The sequence below is a fragment of the Orcinus orca genome, chromosome 11 (assembly GCF_937001465.1).
Source record: "Orcinus orca chromosome 11, mOrcOrc1.1, whole genome shotgun sequence".
Taxonomy (NCBI): Eukaryota; Metazoa; Chordata; class Mammalia; order Artiodactyla; family Delphinidae; genus Orcinus; species Orcinus orca.
The window spans coordinates 43518612-43538047 of NC_064569.1; the positions used below are offsets into that span (position 1 = coordinate 43518612).

Consider the following 19436-nt stretch of genomic DNA (forward strand, 5'->3'; position numbering starts at 1 on the left):
CATTAAACTAGCCAACCTACAGATGTCTTCATAAGACTTTACGAGATTAGACTGGGGAGACCCTATAACTCAGCAGCAAGAAGGGAAAACAAGAGGGAGAATTGCAGATAAGAGATGGTGGAAAACGAGCGGAGGTGCCTCCCGGGAGGATGTCTGGGTCCTGGGATCCCTCCGGCTTCACTTCTCACTCCTCTGTGAGTTTTTGCCCACGTATCCATTAGATTCAGAACGGCATCAGGCTTGTATCACCCAATAAATGCTTGACTATCCACACACTCTTTTTCCTTCCTAATCCAACCTCCAACTGCCCCCACCATGACCCACAGTCATTAGATCCTCCGTTTCTTTGGTATTTGTGAAATCAAAATCAAATCAAAAGCGTAACAGCTCATAAACGTAATTCACATGTATTGGGATTTTCAAACCTGATTCAGATTGTTTGTCCATGTGGTGTGCCACAAATTCTAATAACTAGGGGCTGACTTTTCTAGGGGTCCCCTGGGTTCCTAAGGGTTAATGTTTATTCTCGGAGCCATTTCGAGGAGACACCAGCTCCAAGACCAGGAAGGCATACAGTCTGAAGGGGTTACCGGAAGGAGCAGGGAACAGGATACACGTTCTCTTATTCCCTCAGGCTTGCGCCACCCTGTGGCTATCTGCGCAAAGTCAGAGACCGACAATCCTTAGAAAAAAGCCCTTGCTCTCCAAGCCTCCCAGCTCCGTCACAAATGCATGCGCAGCCACTGGATGACATTTGGGGCCCAAATTAACGAAAGAGTGTAAGACCCAGACTTTGGAAACCACCACTCAGTATCCGTATTTGAAAAGCAACCATTTATTAGAACCAATACAAGAGTATGAAAAGAGGGAAAAGAGGAGAGTGGAAGAGGGGGAGAGAATGAGGTCTGCATCAGATGTCAGTTGTGGAAACACATAAATTGCCTACTTTTAAACATTTACATTTAAAAGGCGAACATATATATATATATATATCACTTATCCTAAAAAAAAAAATCAAAAGCAGACATGTTTGGCTGAAATAAAACCCAGAAACACAACCAAAACTCCCCCACAAACCAAAAAGGTCCATAGAGAATTCAATTTCCCATTTTTCCATTCAGAAATCTGGCTACAAAGTGTGATCTGTTTTGCTACTCAGGATGGCACCGAGTGCTGAAAGAAACCCAGCCTCTGGAATCTCTCAGATCCCATCCTGTGGGAAGGGGTGAGAAGGCCTGTGGCCGTGGGCAAATCAACTCCTGGCTACTTGGCAGGATGGCAGACCGTGCTCTCTCCATCCTCCAGGACTCCACAGAACCGCCTGGTGCCGCCAGTGCAGTCAACAGAGGAGCAGAGTCCACTAAACAATGAGAACCAGAATGTGACCACAGCAAGGGGCCAGGACCTTGTGCTTTTTCAGGGGTTACACATCTAGGGCCAAGGAGAGGGAAAGGAGAAAGAGCCCTGTTGGGGAGAGGAGCCAGCCGAGCCCCTGAACTGAGACGGAGAGCAAGGCTCTTGGGCCCACACCTGGGCAAATAACAAAGTGTCCAAAGCTTTCCCAAACCAGAGGGAAGAAAGGTCAAAGTCAGGTTCAGACAGTGGACACCGAGAAAGAGATGACAGATGCTGAATACAGTGAACTGGATGAAGCTTTCAGGAGCATCACTGCCCGATTCTGAGTGTTAAGCTTATCTCTAGAAAAAAATTTTCCAAGATGTGGCTCTTTTTTGGTGGGGGATGGAAGAAGTGGTTATGCTTACTGAACCAGCTGGTTCCTATGGGGAGGCAAAGGCTCGGGTACAGATACCACGAAGGGGTGAAGTGACCCAGCCGTCCTGGGATCGGTTCAGGGAGCAGCAAGCCAAGATATAAATCAAACCCACTGTGTGTGCTCTGCTCCCGAGACAACCCAAGTCTGTCCCAAGCCCATGGGGTATGGGACCTTAATTCCCAACCAGCAGAGAAAGCAGCAGCAGCATCCCTGATTCCCTAATCCAATGCTCTTGGGTCTCAAACAGCCTCTCTTTGTGGATGCAAGACATAAAATAGACTAAGTGCTTTCCCCCGTAACATCCTAAGTCTGCACTATTAGGACTTCAACATTCATGGAAACACTGTCAACATCTGAACTAGCAGCTTTGATGAGGGGTGGGGGGCAGAGAATTTGCCAAGGTCACTAAGTAGTTCCAACCTTGGGACAGCTCAGTGAGGACAAAAGCCTATGGCAGGCCTAGACCTCGGCTCAGGGCATCCTCCGTCGAGGACCCTAAAGTATTCTAGCAACTTTGATTTACAATGCCTCACAACACCCCTGTGAGGTAGGTCAGTATTATTATCCCCATTTGACAGATGGGGAACTGAGGCATTGAAAGGAGTGACTTGCCCAAGGTCAGCCATTATGAATCAGTTGAGGAGGTTGGCACCATAGTCAGCATCCACTCAATTCTTGTCCATCCCCGGAGCATTTTACATCTTAAGAGTGCACTTGGGAGCAAAAGGAAGCCAGTAGCACACCTCACCCTGCAAACCAGATGAACTCAATCAACCCACAAGTATTAACTGATGGCCCATTATTTATCTAGCACAACGCAAGGAACCTTGAAGAAAGAAGTTGCTTCTGAAAGTCATGTGTTAATGGGTGTCTTGAAAATAAAATTACAGTTTAAACATTAAGGGCATGAATTCTTTTTTTTTTTTTTTTTTGGTGGTACGCGGGCCTCTCACTGCTGCGGCCCCTCCCGTCGCAGAGCACAGGCTCCAGACGCGCAGGCTCAGCAGCCATGGCTCACGGGCCCAGCCGCTCTGCGGCATGTGGGATCCTCCCGGGCCGGGGCACGAACCTGCGTCCCCTGAATCGGCAGGCAGACTCCCAACCACTGCGCCACCAGGGAAGCCCAGGGCATGAATTCTTTTGTAAAGAAATACTCACTTTACTTTAAGAGGTGAAGGACTAAGTCACACCAATTTCTCAAAGTTCTATACCGAGTAACCCAAATTCCTAAAATTCAGAGTGAAGCAAGACCACACTCAAGCAGAAAGCTAAGAACAACTTCCTCAGAGGTGGTCTGGGTAGTGCTCTGAGCTCCAAGGTTGGTGGGGAAAGGCCAGCCACTGCGGTGGCAGCAGCAACATTCTCTACAGGCTAAGCTAGGAACCCTAGCACCACCAAACACCCCCTGCTGCTACTCATCCCTCCCCACAATACCCAGGGCCAGCATCTTTCCAATCTTTCTGCCTCAGCTCAACCTCAGGAATTGCAGTATCTTCAAAAACAGTTAAGAATATAGATGGTGACACTTATTCTTCCATTCAGGGAGAGGGTATAAAGTGATCTCTATAACTAGTCAGAAGACACTTGTCATATTCTTACCTCCTGCCAGAGGCATAAATCTTTAACAAAAGAAAGGCAAAAGAAAAAACATGTTCCCCCCTCCTTTGGATTTACACTGGATTCTGGGAGAAATCACTATGACCCTTACCCTAAAACGAAGGGGAAAAAAACTTAAAACCACAGACAGTCCTGGTTTAGAATCAAATCCTAAAGCTCCTGGAAACTGCAAAACAGTGACTCGAGCCTTAAAAGGGCCGTGACATGATGAAACTCTATCTTCTAAGGTCTTCTGGAAGGATCTCCAGGCAGGAAGCCCCTCCTTTCCTCCATACCTACTTGCAGTAGCCAGAGCAACAGGACCCTACGTACCTCAGGAGCTCGAAGAATGATTAATCAACACACACAGTATAATGTTCACCAGGGATGCTCTAGTTCCAGGAAGGACCAACCGTTCCAAGACCTAAATATAAACCTTTTTTCATTGATGGCTGATCACATTGGGTGAGACCAGGTGATGAGAAAGTTCAAGACTGATTAAAGCAGCAGTGACAGTTCAGGTTCAGTCTGTGTTGGAATTTCTCAGAAATCATGACAAACTGGCCACTGGGGCCTGGGTCAACTGTGAGGGTCACACCTGCCAATGCCAGGGGACATCGCCAAATTAAAAAAAAAAAGAAAAAAGAAAAAAAGGAGAGGAGAGAGAATGGCAAGAACTTCATTGCATTCAATTTGGCCTAATTTCTTGATAATAGTTTCCTATTAGATTTTCTGATTAATACTGATGGCTCTTACCTAGGCAGTGATAATTAGGTTTTGATCTATTGTGACATTAATGATCACAATCAGTTGACTTTGAAATTGTTTTAATTAATGGTTCTTCCCCTGTCGGCTGCCTCCAGTGCAGGTTCTGTCCCTTCCCCCACCACCTTGTTTTAACTCCTTCTCTCACTGACCTCAGAGACAAATATAGCATTGGAGGGTCTCTTTCTTCCCATGAACCAAGATTTTAAACTATCTTAAAATATTTCTCTGACAGAGGAGCAACATGTGATGATGTTAGGTGAAATGAGGACCAGGATAAAAAGCAAGAAAACACGCTCTCAACGAATAGGAAACATTCCATCTTAGAAAACCACCACAGTCAAGCATGATGTTAAAGTGGCAACGACAAGCCTGAAGTAACTCTAAAAAGACGAGATGAGGTAGTTTAAAATCCAAGAAATCCAGCGCAAGCAAAAAGAAACTAGAATTTTTATGAAGCTATCCAAGGAACCTTCACACTTGGGTCAACTTTCAATTATCCAACTCTCAATTATGCAGGCAAAGTAGCATTTTTCCTGTGATCACATGGTCAGAACTAGGACATTTCTTAAGGCCAGACTGTTTCTTCACAGGCCTCACCCTGGACCTCCCTAGGCTGATTAAATCCGAAACTCTGGGTCATGTGTATTTCTGGGAGAGGTTTCCACATAAGTGCCACAAGTCTCTGCTTAGAAATCCCCATCTTGAGGTGTTAAATAAAACTACACTGCCCAGAATAGATGCCCAGGTGTTACCAGATGTGCCCCAAGCCTTTTTTTTTCTTCTTGGCAAATCTTCTGTCATTGGAAAGCATGTCCCTGTTTTAGGCTTCAAGCCAGCCTCATGTTAATTCCTTCAAAAGGGATGAGAAACTGAAAAAGGTGTGAGCAACACTGATGAAGTATCCATAATGAATACATTTTACAGAACCCACAATACAGCAACAACACGTAACTGGATCTGCAACATAGTTAATACCTTCCACAAGCAAGGATTAACTACCTTTAAATACTTTGGCAAAGAGCCTCAAATAGGGACTGAAGCCAGGGGTTCTCAACCTCCACTCACCTTTCTCTTGTAGTAGCATTTCTAACCAAACCTGTTATCTTTATTTTCTGGAATAAAACAACCCTTTGTTGTGGTCCATCTATGGCCAGTTAGTTCAATTCACCCAAGATCACGTCTTTTCTACACACGAACCTGTTGTCACCCTCCTACTTTAGGGCCACAAACTATACCAACCAGTCAGTTGTCTCTGCCCTCAAATATAAAATGTGTGCCCATTTGTAGCATTTACTACAATGAACTGGTAGTAGTTCATCCCACACCTGTATGAAGATTCTTTGCGGTCAGGGACTGCATCTGTTTGAACTTGGTATCCCCAGGGCCAAAAAACGTCCATTGAATGAAATGCATGTTGATGTAACTAAGGTGGCCGGAATGTGGATGGCTCAATAGAAATCCACCATGATTAATTGGGGGGCAGGCAATTCCAAGCATGTGCTCTTGGGGGCAAGGCTGGTAACATCTCTATTTTTGAAAACTTTTATGATTAGTGGTAAAGCCAAAATGAAACAAATACACTGGGTCCAGACCTTTCCTCTCTCTGACCTGACACAGGTATGCTTGCTTGGTGGTCTAATTACAAAGGTACAGATCTCAACACTCTAAAAACCTAAACCAAAGGGATGGAGCCATGGGTGCAAAATGAGCTTTTCCTTTGACCTAATTTGTGAGAAACCATTTCCACATTTCAAATCTAATGATATAACCCTTCCTGAAGTTCTCAGGTCACTGCCAACTTATTTTAGGCCCTCAAATTTGAACCCTAAAGGCAAAAACAATCACTCCCCAGCCCAAACACGGATCCCTCACTGTACCTTAGGTAGGCTGGGCTACACACAGATCAGACAAAACCACAAGATGAAAATCACAGGCACCTTCCCTGAGGCCAAAGGATTTGGCCTAAAGATAAGGAAATTGGATTGCAGGGAGGCTACAGCACAAGTACGAAGAGTTAAGAAGAATCTAAAACTGCAGGAACTACAGGAAAAAGACCAACTTTTCTTCAACAAAAAAAAGTAGTACGGATATACGGCTGGGGGCCAGCCGAGGACCATAGACTTTCGAGCATTAAGGAACACCACAGGTCCAAATGCTCCCTTGAGCAGATGAAAACCGGACTGCAGGAGGAAAAATGATACGGCTCTCTCCAGGTTAAAAATGGGTGCTTCCATCAGGGCTGACGTTCTCTAACAGCTGATCTTAATGTGAGGGGATCCGCCCAGCCCAGGGCTCAGAAAAGCAGCTATGCTGACCTTGGTAGACTCTGCTGGTCAAAGCTCTGCTACATTCTCTGGAAAGAGAAATCCTTGAATGCTGATTTCAAGAAAAAATTCAGCATTAGAAAGATGTTTTGAAAGAGGACTTAACATAAGAAAAATATACTTTGAGCACCTGAGACCTAGATGTTCAAGAGCGCTTAGCCCAGGGCCACTGACTCTTCTGAGAGGAGAAAGCCCCATGAAAGCAGGTTTCTCTTTGAGGCTGCAATCCTCCAAGGGCCTGGACAGCTACTCAGCACTAACAAATGCCAGAAGAACAGGCAAGCATCCGTCTCCTTTCTGCTGAGGGCTGAGATCAGTATTGGCCTCTGGCTCCCTCTGTTCCTACAGAAGTAGCAGTGGGTAGGCAGGGAGAGAACAAGTTGTTTGGGCAGCACTCAGTACAAGACCATGATTCAGTAAACTGTGGACAGAAAAAGATGAATGGAGCGAAGACTGAAGTATTAAAGGGGTGATGAGTAGTAGACGATACTGGGGGTTTTTGTTAAAAGAAATCTGATTTTGATGAATGCCTTACGTATTACCTACAACCCTGGCAACTATGTGTCCCACGTTTCTCAAGACCAGTCTTAGTACCAAATAATTCGGTTGTGTTCTTTGTCCACAGGCTAGATTTGGGCTCTAAAAATATGGTCACTGTACTTTGCTTACATACCCACTGCTCCTGGGAGACACACTCTGGCTACATGGATAAGCTGTCATTTTCTCCACCTGCCAACTTAAGAGACCCGGATTACCTCCTCAGTGGCTCTGGCCTACTTCTGTCCTATTCTGGTATACCCTAATTGATATCCTTAGTTACTTGTATGAAAAATCTCTTTTCTGACTATCCTTTCTTTCAGATGCCCATCAGATTAAGTACTAACAACTGTCAACTATCCAGCACTTGACCTAGGCCTTTAATTCCTTCAGAGTTAAGGAAGATGGAGATGAAACCCCTACCCACCTGAGGTATGGGTTATGCGTTCTCACCCAATCACATTACCATTCAGAAGGATTTTCCTGGATGGCTGAAACCAAAAGCTTCATTGTTCCAGTCTGTCATGTCACTGCAGCAACAGCTGTCTTCTCAACCGTGCAGTATAATTTTTGACATAATTTATACAACCACACAGAATTCAATCAGCAGCTGAGCAGGGAAGCAATGTTAACAAATGCTATGAATGGGTATATGATTTGCATATTATTCGGCTCATCTGTGGACTGGAGCAATCTCTCCATTCCCCTCGTTACTCTGAATAATCTAGAAATGGTTGAATGCTCCTGGCCAGACAGCTATGTATGTTTTAAAAATCAAAAGCAACCACAAAAACCTCAATGGCTGGTGAACTCTAGAGTTAAGGCCATTTCAAGCATTTATTCTTATCTCCTCAGCTTTGGGCTGGGACAAGGATGCTCAAAACCCTGCTATTTCTTTACTTTTAGTCTTGATTCTCTAGCCCCCTTCAACTACAAGAAAAAAAGGTAACGAGAAGTAGGGTGTTTCTTGGGGAACAAAGGCAGAGGATATAATCAGAAAAATAATCTCTCAATATAATGGTAAAGCAGGAAGAAGCCAAAAGGGAAGTATTTTGCTGAGTAGGACAAGGTCGTGTCAACATGCTACTGCCGGGGCCTGTCACTCTCTGAGGTTGATAGTCTTCCATGGAAATGCATTTTAAAAAAAACAAAGATACAACTAAGAGTTTGAGGGTGGAGAAAGGGAAGAGCGTTAATACTTTGGGGACTCTTGGTGGCAAATCCAGGAGTCATCAAAGCAGGACATTTATGATTATAAACACTATGAATACTTAAAATTGATACTGTGGCCAATGGCTCCCCTCTAAGAATTCCCCACTGAAAATAATGGCATGGAGGGAAACTTGGGTCCACTGAGAAGTGAGGGTCAGGTTTGAAGCCTCTTTGGTAACAGGAATGCTTTGGGAGGCCACAAAAGTTGGCAGGGCTGGAGGGTGCCTAGCACCTTGGCACAAGCAAGCACCAGGCAGTCACTCACACCTACATAAATAGATAATCCAAACGGGAGGGATGGAAGGAAATAATACATATATACCATATGTGATCATAAAGACAATTGTATCCTACCCCGTCATCCTCATGTACTAATAGCTACAAATCTCCACAGTCAATAATCTTGTCATTTTATGACAGCCTACACCAACTTGCAGAAGCAGAATCAGGGATCGCTGAGAGACAAGGCCAAAAGTCCTGGGGCTAAAAGGAGTGCCTTGACAAATCTGAATGTAAAATTTCAAGCCCTCCAAAGGATGGAGCTATTCTGGGAGGATGGGTGAGGATGAACAACAGAGGGTGGCCCAGAAGACCACACGAGGAACCCTGTATTCTCCTGGGTACAGCTGAATGAGGCTGGGGAAGCCCCAACACGTAGGCAGTTGCTACTGGCTTTTTAAAAAGATGGGCAACATCTTTTCCAACCCAACATCTCAAAACAAAGCCTAGCTGGTCATCAACATGTTCCAACAGCCAAAGAAAGAAACCAAAATTCATCATCATTATAGCAAAATCCCCCACTAAAAAGCGACCAACCCTGAAAAGATCAAGACTCTAAGGTGATTAAAAAGTTATAACTCATCTTGAGGTCACAGGGGAGCAGAAGGAAGAGAGCAGGGCAAAGGAAAAACTGGTGAGAATTACACACAGTATGTAAATGCCTGGTCTTCACAGAGAGACACCTATCATGAATCAGACCGTCAGTTATGTTACAAGAGAACCAATACCGACATTTCTCCTGTGGAGCACAGTGATAAGCACATTTTTTATGGATGTGTTTAGGATAGAAGGGGGTGGGTAGAGGGAGAGGAGGCAGGGAGGTGAATGTATTATGTACAAAGAGAAATGGCAGAGACCACCCCCTCCTTTAGCTCTTTGCTGTTTCTTTCTCTTTGTTTTCCGCATCCTCAGGATATGCATGCCACGTCAGTCTCTCTTCATAAAATGCTATCACAATTTGTGGACATTTAACATTAGCTTCTTTTGCAAGAACCAGGTCTGCTTCATCTGTGTCTTTCCTGGAGAGAAAGAATATGAGACTTCAGAACGAGAGGAAGAGCGAGAGTCTGTCCAAACATAGATTTATGTTATTAAATTATGATTTAGCTGACTTGATTTCCTCTCCATCTTGATTTCAAAGGGAAAAGGATCCTAACAGTTCCACACTTTCAAGGAGAAATTTAAGTAAATGAATCAAACTGTCAGTAAATATCATTTAACCACTACATCAGAAAGAAACAGAAGTCTGCAGCTAGAATAGATCGAAAACAGCAGGCTTCGACAAAAGGCTGAAGACTAAACTACTATACAAATTCTGCTCCCATAACTTTTATTTGTGTGTACGAGCATGTGAATGCACACACGATCAAGCCTACATTCAGCCCTATTGATTATGCACAAATTGCTCAATCCAGTTTCTGCATCATCTGGATCGTGAAACGGTCCTAACCCCCATCTTGTGGCCTTTTTAAACACTCATCCTTTTGGTCAGAACTGTGGATTGGAACAATAAGAAAACAGAAATTTAAGTCATCAAAGAATGTAAAATCTAGTCACTAAAATGAAATGTAGGAATTAGCTGCAAATTTCAAGTACCCAAGTTACACATGCTCTACTCTCTGGTATAACAAAAAAATCTAGCAAGTTCCTTAACTAACCAGGATTCCAAAACAAGAAAAAAAATATTTTAAATTAAAATTCCACTGAGATGTGAGCAAAGACAACTAACTCCTTCTCTAGAAGACGGAGATGTTGAATTCATAGAGGTGAGCGTTATGGATGAGAAGAGATGGGGGAAAACACACAGCTCAGAGCAGCTACCCAAATTTGGACAGTGGTCAAAAAAGCTAGTTAATATGTGAATGTAAGTCATAAGTCCCATATATGGCTGAGTGGGAAAAGCAGTCAATACAGCTCCTTACTTCAGAGAGAGTATAGTGATTCTTCAAATATAGACTTCTGGGTAATTTACCAGCAAAATTTCGATCAGATAAAATATTAAACCTCTTGACTATACAACTTTTAATGTAATTAGCTTCCTTTGTGGCACTGTAGCACGAACCCTCTATTTAGAGACCAAACTTAAATCACAAGCCCAGAACACTTGGAAACAGAGAGGTAGTGAGGGCCACACCATAAATCACTTTGTCTTTAAGAAACCAAACTGAAGGGAAGTAACCACACTTTCCTTTAAGAGCCATTCCCTCTACCGGATGAAATAACTTGTGCTTTGGCTAGTGTTATTTTTAATGCTTTTCTTTAAGATTATTTTTCTCTTTTAGACATTATTCAGTGGTCTTGGTCTTCAACGATGGCAGAAAGCCTCACTCAACTCCTATCCCATGGCCACAGGCTCATGGTGTGACGGTAAATGATTCAGAACTGTGTAAATAAACAGTTAGGTCACATTTATATTGCTTCCTACCTCAATTCTACCATTCTCTGGTATGTGGGCTAATATAATTAGGCTTCATACCAAAGCTTTACAATGTCTTAAATCCATTCTGAACCATAATTCCCATTTAATACTGACAGTTGGTATCAGTTAACAATTTAGATCACTGACGATCAAAATTCTTAGTTGGGGAATACTGTCTTCCCTCCCTATCTTCCATACGGACTCAAGCCACTGGTAAAGAAACACAATCGCAGAGTGAGGCCCAATCTCTCTCACCATTTCATTAGGAACATTAAATCGCCACAGGAATCTGTCGCCCCAATGATCTTTTCTGGTTCCAATCCTCTCTCAAAGCCCCGAGCGATATCATTGCTCTGCTATAAACAGAAGATGAAGAAAGGTTACAGCTTGGAGATAAGAGTAAAAAACCTCCCCATTTCTCAGCTCAACAAAGCACAACCTAAGTTAATATCACCGGACACCATTTTTGTCACCCAATTCATAAAGTTCTTAGAACTTAAATACAATACTGGGTCAGCCAGTGACAATGATGCTAAAAGATATTTTTGCAGGAAGATGCAGTTGTCCTTCAAGTATTCCTTCAAAGGGTTAGGAGTGGTCCCTAAAACTGCGTAATATCCCTTAAAATATTCTGGAGTCATCATCTAGTAACTTCTCTAATCCCCTAATCTAATCTTGATATGATAAACAGACTACCCCTAAACTGTTGCTTCTGAGATGATAAACAAGCCCACCTGAACTAAGTCCTTTTTCATTTTATAAACTTCAAATATACCACCTCTCAATCTTTATTTTCTAGACTTTTAGTTCACCTAACACTGACCAATATTTTTAATACTTCTTTTCACATAGTCATCTATATTTATGAAAGAACAGAGATAAGAATGATTCAAGGCACTACCATAAAATAGAAAATTTCTTTCAGAGCTCACATACTGTAATACCCACACACTTGGGGAAGAGGCCCTGATCTGTGCCTGTCCCCTCCTGATGGAGATAGGTCATCAGCTTTAGAGAGCAGAACTGGACAGTGATTTAAAACAAACTGATAATTCCATAGGGGATTATCCAAACTTGGTCAAACTGCAATCTAGATAAGGAGCATAGGGTCTGATTCAGGTGTGATGGCACTGGTGAGAGCAAAATGGTGAAATTTTATACAAACCAGGTAATTTAAAAAACCTCATTATGGAGGATAATGCCACTTATCTAGTGGCAACACAAAAAAAGATTCAGAAAGACTGCCTAAGTGAACGAAATCTCTGTCTGATTTTCATGATAAAATCTCTTTGATCTGACATTCACCTTGCTTTCTTCTGAGAGATACATTCAGCATCCAGGTGGTCCCCAAAGATACCAGAACCCACACTGGGAAGGAAATTCCATGCATGAATCAGGGGACATACAGACTCAAAAGCATAGCCTCTTTTGGGGGGTGCTGAAAGGGAGGAGGTTCCCAGATGTGCACACAGCTGCTCACAGCTGGAATGCTGGTGTACAAACCAAGTCGTAAATCGTAGCTGGCGGCTGAAAACAGTTTGCCACATAGGGAGGGAAGGGAAGAAAACTGTTCAAGCTGCTGAAAAGGAGCGAGGTGAGGAAAATGCTAAAATCATTACACAGGCGGTAATCTTACATCAGGCATAACGCCGGCTAACAAAGTTCTTCTGCAGTGGTCTAAAGAAAGAAACGAAATCCCCTCCTGCACCTTTAAGATACACAATCACCTATCTTCCCAGCTGCCTACCTGACAGCCGCCAGCACTGCTGAGAATGCTATGGGCCCCCAGATGAACATTACAGTGTAAGGGACACGTGGAGTGGTTCTCAAGGTCAGCAGCAACAGAACCTGGCCTAGGAAAAAAACTCTCTGCACTGGCCAGCGTCTCAAAGCCAGGTCGCTTCTTTTGAAAAGGACAGAAGCCTTAGGTTGAGCCAATACACACTATATGTCACAAATAGCTACAGAAGTCTTATGCTGCGTTATTTTTTGGTCTTTTTACTTAGCTAGAAAATGAATCAAATGACAAGAGCCAGAATACAAAGGGCTAAAAAAAAAGGAAAGAAACAAGTCCTAGCTCCTTAGAGAAGGGAAGGCATTCTCAAATTATTTACCAGTACACTGTATCACAATGATATACACACCTCACCAGAATAGGGCAGTTTTGAAAATAAGACTGCAAAACATAAAATTAACTAGGGAAACAAATAAGGAGACAAACAAAAACCTAGAGTCCACTTCCACTGGCAGCCTCCAATCTTCCACTCTTATTTCAATTCTTTTTGGAAAGCTGGTCTCCCATTTTCTTTCCTCGGGAGACCAGGAATCACTTGTGTTAAGTCTCTAGAAAATACTGATGCCTAGGTCTGACCCACAGAAATCTGAATTTAATTGGTCTGGGGTGCATCTTGGGCACTGGAGGTTTTTGAAGCAACCCCCCAGTCCCCTGCCATGATCCTAATGTGCAGCCAGGGCTGAGAACTGATGCTCTAGAAAGATGGGTATCCAAGGAGAATGAAGATAAATAAGGATGCTTATGGCAGTGATGCTAGAAGATTCAGAAGCAGACTTACGCTTTTATTTTATTAAACTTTAAGGGTACAGTACATCCTTCACCACAAAAGGCTTCACAACCTTGAAATAAATGAAAGGAGTGGAAGCTGAGGGGTGGGGTATGTGTATATGTGTGCCCAGAGGGAAAAGATATAGACGAAAAAAGGAGAGAGGCAATAACTGCTTATGGCTAGTTACTTGAGAGCTAAAATTCAGAAGAATTAAGGCAACTGAATCAAATCAAAATTTCATAAACACACTTTTCCAAACTGAACAATAAAAAGATTCAAAAGGAAGATGAAAATTTATTTGGAGTATGTAAAAATATAATAGGATAAAAAGAGAATATACATGCCACTGAACTGTTCACTTTAAAATGGTTAATTGTATTTTATGTGGATTTCACCTTAATTAAAAAAAGAAAGAATATAAAGGGTTGAAAGTAAGTGCTACCTTTGGAACAAAAGAAAAGTGAAGCTTTTTAAAAGCTTCTTTATATCCTTAAAAAAATTCACCAAAGACTCTCCCTCTCTAAGATAATTAGCCACTTATACTTGGATAAGGCACAGAGTAGCTTAACGTTTTATGGGATTTATTTTTGCCACCCTAACGCAATTCAGCGAACACATATTACGTTTCTCACTCATCCAGGAGGGGGCGCTGTGGTCGATCAACATGTCTCCCTGGAAGCTCTTTTGTTCAACAATTTACCTTGCAGGCCATCCTTAGAACAGAAATAACCAAAATAATGCCCTTGTTTTGGAAGGAGGGGGATTGGGGGAGGCAGAATAATAGTTTGCGGGGGGAAAAAGGAGAAATAAAGCTTACCTCTCTCTTTTTTTTGGATTTGATATCATCAGCACTGTTTGAGAAATTGGATTTCCTCTTGTTACCTTCTGACTTCTCCCTGGGTTTGTTATTTTCACCCTCCTTCATCTTCTTATACTTTTTCATAAACTCAGAAATTAGCTCAGGGCAATCCAAGTTTTTCTCGGGTTCCCAAGTATTGTGCTCCCTGGGCAAAAAGAATGGAGAAAAAAGGAAAGAAATGAGGGGGGCGGGGAGGAGAGGGAATCCAATGCCTTTATTTTAAAGACGACAAGTAGGCAAAAAGGAAAGAACCTTGGCTTAAAGGAGATAACAAATTTGATCCTAGGAATCTAACCAAGAGAAAAAATATATCCACAAAAAAAACTTGCACACAATTACTTATAGCAGCATTTTAACAGCCAAAGACAGAAAACAATTCAAATGTCTATCAATTGGTGAATAGATAAACAAAATGTGGTATATCCAGACAATGGAATACTATTTAGCAACAAAAAGAAACACAATATTAATATATGCTACAACGTGGAAGAACCTCAAGAACATGCTAAGTGGGCTTCCCTGGTGGCGCAGTGGTTAGGAATACGCCTGCCAATGCAGGGGACACAGGCTAGAGCCCTGGTCTGGGAAGATCCCACAGGCTGTGGAGCAACTAAGCTCGTGCGCCACAACTACTGAGCCCGCACTCTACAGCCCATGAGCCACAACTACTGAAGCCTGCACGCCTAGAGCCTGTGCTCCGCAACAAGAGAAGCCACCGCAATGAGAGGCCTGCGCACCACAAGGAAGAGTAGCCCCCCCTCACCGCAACTAGAGAAAGCCTGTGCATAGCAACGAAGATCCAACGCAGCCAAAAATAAATAAATTTTTATATATATGTATATATATAAAGAACATGCTAAGTGAAAGGAAACAGATGGAAAAAACTATACATTGTCTGATTCCATTTACATGAAACCTCTAGGAAAAAGACAAATTTAAAAACAGAAAGCAGAACAGTGGTTCCCTGTGGCTAGGGCTTGGGATTACATACAAATATTTAGGTTCAAGGGAATTCTGGGAGGTTACAGAAATGTTCTAAAACTGGAGCATGCTGATGGTTGCATACTCTGTAAATTTACTAAAAATCACTGAATTTTATACTTTCAATAAATAAATCCTATGGTATGTAACTTATACCTCAATAAAGCTGTTAAACACTCAAATATAAGTTCTGCTTTGTAAGTGGCAAAATAATGTGATTTCATACATATAATCATCTATGCAAATGCTGAAGAGAAGACAACCTAATTCTAAATGCACTCCAGTTTATACTGTCTTAAATATGTTACTTATATTTTGAAGAAATGCCAACAAGTTATTAGAAGATTAAAATAATTAGAAAAGAGGTAGTAAGGGCTTAAATCATTAGAATACAGACGAACCATAAAAAGGAAAAGACTCAAAACTGGAATTTGGAGTGCATTAATTCAACGCTCTGGATTCAACCTATCGTTACTAGGTATACATTTTTCAAAATACATTTTTATATTAATAAGCAGAAACAATCCAAATTAAAAAAATTGTGTCTAATTAAACTTGGATCAAGGGAGTCCTACTATGAGGAAAACAAGTAGTTGGTATTCACAAAGTTGTTCTCTGTATCCCCAGCATAGGTTTTAGAAAAGCAAACCAACTACCATCTGCAGTTTATGGAATCAAAGCAAGAAATGTCTCTACACGGGAAAAACTAGACCAGGCATCCTCTTCACTCCTAGCCAGTGGCAGAGGTTCTTTTGGTTATATAGTAAGAATTAGCTACATTAAGATATATCTGTAAATATATCATAGCAGTTTCTATAATCCCTTCATTGACTGAGGAAAATTTTTTTACGTTTATGCACCATTCATTTTAGATCCTTCATTGTTTTTGTTTTTTGAATAAGGTAGCTTTAAATTGGAATGGTTTGAACACATGCCATAATAACTAAGTAGCAGAATGATGGGAAAATCTGAGATATTTACTCTAGACTTCAACTTTCTGCAAAAACAGCTTAAGAATGAAACAAAATTTATTTCTAAAACATTTGAGCCAAAACCGGAAAAGCCTCTTCCTCATAGCTCTTCTTCCAGCAAAAAAAAAAAAAAAAAAAAAACCAAAACAATTTCCTCATACAATAACTTTCTCCTAAATCCACAGTATATGTAAGTTTACTATCCCAGGAGAAATTAAGGCACGAAAATCAAGAGACATGCCAACACTGTAGCATAATAAGTAAGCAGATGCAGAGGTAGGAGAGAATCTCTGTTGCTAGCAAGGAAAGCCAGTCTTCTAATGAGATTATCCCTTTTCCTACCATATTGGTATTGTTGTTTCTACATCAATCAATTTTCACCCAAAAGATAGCACGGTATAATTTATAAAGAATCTGGGTTTTAGCGCCAAAGAAATCTGATGCTGGGTCCTTGTTTCAGCACGTACCAGTTCTGTTATCTTTGGCAAACAACTAATTTCCTCATATGTAAACTGAAAATACCTCTAAAGGCTGTTATGAGAATTAAAGAGAACACATGAGGTAGAATATGACCACTGCCTAGTAAACAGTAGGTACTTAGTTGTAGACAATGCTGAAAAGGCACAATCTGTTCCGGTCTTTAATGATGAACTCTGGATATTTCTGACAAAGTAAGGACAAATGTTTAATCTGGGACTTCCTTGGTGGTCCAGTGGTAAAGAATCCGCCTTCCAATGCAGGGACCCGTGTTCGACCCGTGGTGGTCGGGGAACTAAGATCCCACATGCTGCGGGGCAACTAAGCCCGTGCGCCACAACTACTGAGCTCGCACGCCTCAACAAGAGAGCCCACGTGCCACAAACTACAGAGCCCACATGCTCTGGAGCCCACGCGCCACAGCTACAGAGAAGCCCACGCACCCCAATGAAAGACCCGCATGCCCCAACTAAGACCCGACACAGCCAAAAAAAATAAAGTAAATACTAAAAAAAAAGGTTTAATCCATCTACCCTAAACCTTTTCTTTTCCTCTTTTATGTATGTAAGGTACCAGTAGCTGAATTATATAGTCTTGAAATTCTTCAAAATGCCCAAAAATTTCCAGTGGTGATGCACTGGGCCAAATAAACACCCTCAAAGTCTTTAGGTGTATTTTAATTCCTTTCTCATGGTGCTCTAGGCCTCTCAAATTTATAGTTCACATCTCTAGAAGATGTTGTGATACCACTCCTCTTTAGAAATATGGAGGGAACATTCTGATTGCTGTGCTACCCACATTTAGTGCCGTGTGTGTGTGCTACAGATGCTAAGCATCGTGCAGTGCGTAAACTGCCCCACCTAAAACACCAGCAGTGCTCCAGATGAGAAACTTGATTCACACAGTAAAATAACCTTAAATATATTCTGAAGGCTCCTGTTCATAACTTTCTCCAAAGGTACTGGCAAAACATTCAATCTTTTATCATATTTAAGTCTCACACTTCAAAGTTGTGATGTTCAGTATGGTAACTACTAGCCACATGTGGCTAATGAGCATTTGAAATGTGGCTGCTATGAACTGAGACGTGCTACAAAATGTAAAATATACATCAGATTTTGAATTCCTAAGCATGAAAAATAATGTAAAATTTTATCAATAACTTTTGTATTAATTAATTTTGAAATAGCATTTTGATGTAGTGTGCTTAATAAAATATATTATTAAAATTAATTCCACTTTTCCTTAAAGTAGCCACCATAAAATTTGAAATTACATATGTGGCTTGCATTACATTTTTATTGGACAGCACCACTCTGAGGAGCCTAAACCAGTTCCTAAAAGCTCACTGGGGTCACAGAAACCCATTCTTTGTTATCAGGCGTCCTGAGAAGAGAATTAGTGAGAAATTGAGGCAAAATGCCTAATGATCACACAGCTTCATGTATTTCACTTTTCAAGCTACCTCTCCTATGCTTGTGTGTCTAGCTCTACTTATTCCAAAGGAAAGAATAACCTACTTTAGCACTTCAACATAAAGTCAGTTACTGCCTAATTCTGAATAGTCAACACTTCAGTACCATTCTTAAAGCTCACTGACCTAAAAAGAGGGTTTTATAATAATAAAAGACAAATTGAGAGATAAAGGGATAGATTATATTAAAATGTTAACTGTAGAAACTAGGTGGTGTGTATCTGAGTGTTCACTCAACTTCTTTTGCCTTAGCTGTATGTATACTTGAAATTTTTAAAAATAAATATTGGGGGAAAAATGAGGTCTCAGATTTAAGTCTCTCATTAAGATGAGTGTTTCATCCTAGGACAATCTTGAGGTCCAAGGATCATTATCGAAAGCTATGGGCTATGGGATCAACTACGACTTCTTCTGCTTAAATGTATGTGCTTTAGCTTAGTTACATCCAAAGGAATAGTAACAGCAGCAGTTTATACTTACATTGAGCTTATGTGTCAGGCTCTACACATCTCCCCAATGTCTCTATGATAGACTATTTCTAATCCCTATTTTATTGAGGAAGAAAAAAGATTAAGGAACTTCACCAATGTCACCCAGCTCATATCATAAGTGGTAGAGCAAGAATCTGGACCCAGGCAATCTGGTCCCCAGTCTATGCTCCTAACCAGTTCATTATACTGCCTCTCAAAAGCATTCTCATTAGAACATCAGCTCCAAGAAGCGGGAGATTTTGCTTAGTTTATTGCTGTGTCTTCCAACTCTTAGAAAGGAGTGCAGGTGGTGAAAGAAAAAGATGGTGATGGTTTACAGGGAAATGCCTGTGTCTGCGTCCACCTGCGCAGAGTCCCAAAGCCTGAGAGAAGGCACTTACTCGGAAAAGCCTTTCCACTTCAGTAGATACTCCACTTGCCCCTTAACCACACGCCTGTCTAGCACCTTCTCCACGACGTACTCCTCCTCATCCTCTGAAGAAGAACTGTCAGCTGTCCGCTTGGTTTTCTTTCCCATGTCTCACGTTGTTCCACCTGAAGGACTAAGGCCACCGGGTTCCTGCAAATGGGAAGGACAGAAATGGTCAGAATCCATGTGAGCAGTTAAAACTGTCTGCTCTGGATGGGATGCAGGGGGTATAACACAAGGTTGCCATGTACCTTTTTCTTGCATCTTAAAGCATCCTACAGATGAGGCCTAAGAGTTTAAT

General features: G+C 41.7%; 1 protein-coding gene across 6 annotated transcripts in view; it reads right to left on the minus strand.

Moving 5' to 3' along the window:
- Positions 1-813: 813 nt before the first annotated feature.
- CBX5 (chromobox 5) overlaps positions 814-19436 on the minus strand; it is a 35244-nt gene continuing 16621 nt past the window's right edge. For 5 of the 6 annotated variants that reach the window (XM_033436121.2, XM_033436120.2, XM_004274222.4 and 2 more), the window contains 4 exons: positions 19107-19285; positions 14291-14477; positions 11165-11265; positions 814-9509 (listed from right to left, as the gene is read on the minus strand). In XM_033436121.2, coding sequence (XP_033292012.1) covers positions 9359-9509; positions 11165-11265; positions 14291-14477; positions 19107-19243 — 576 coding nt within the window. In that variant the 5' untranslated portion in view covers positions 19244-19285 and the 3' untranslated portion in view covers positions 814-9358. The remainder of the gene's footprint in view (positions 9510-11164; positions 11266-14290; positions 14478-19106; positions 19286-19436) is intronic. The other variant, XM_033436122.2, reaches the window with a different exon arrangement.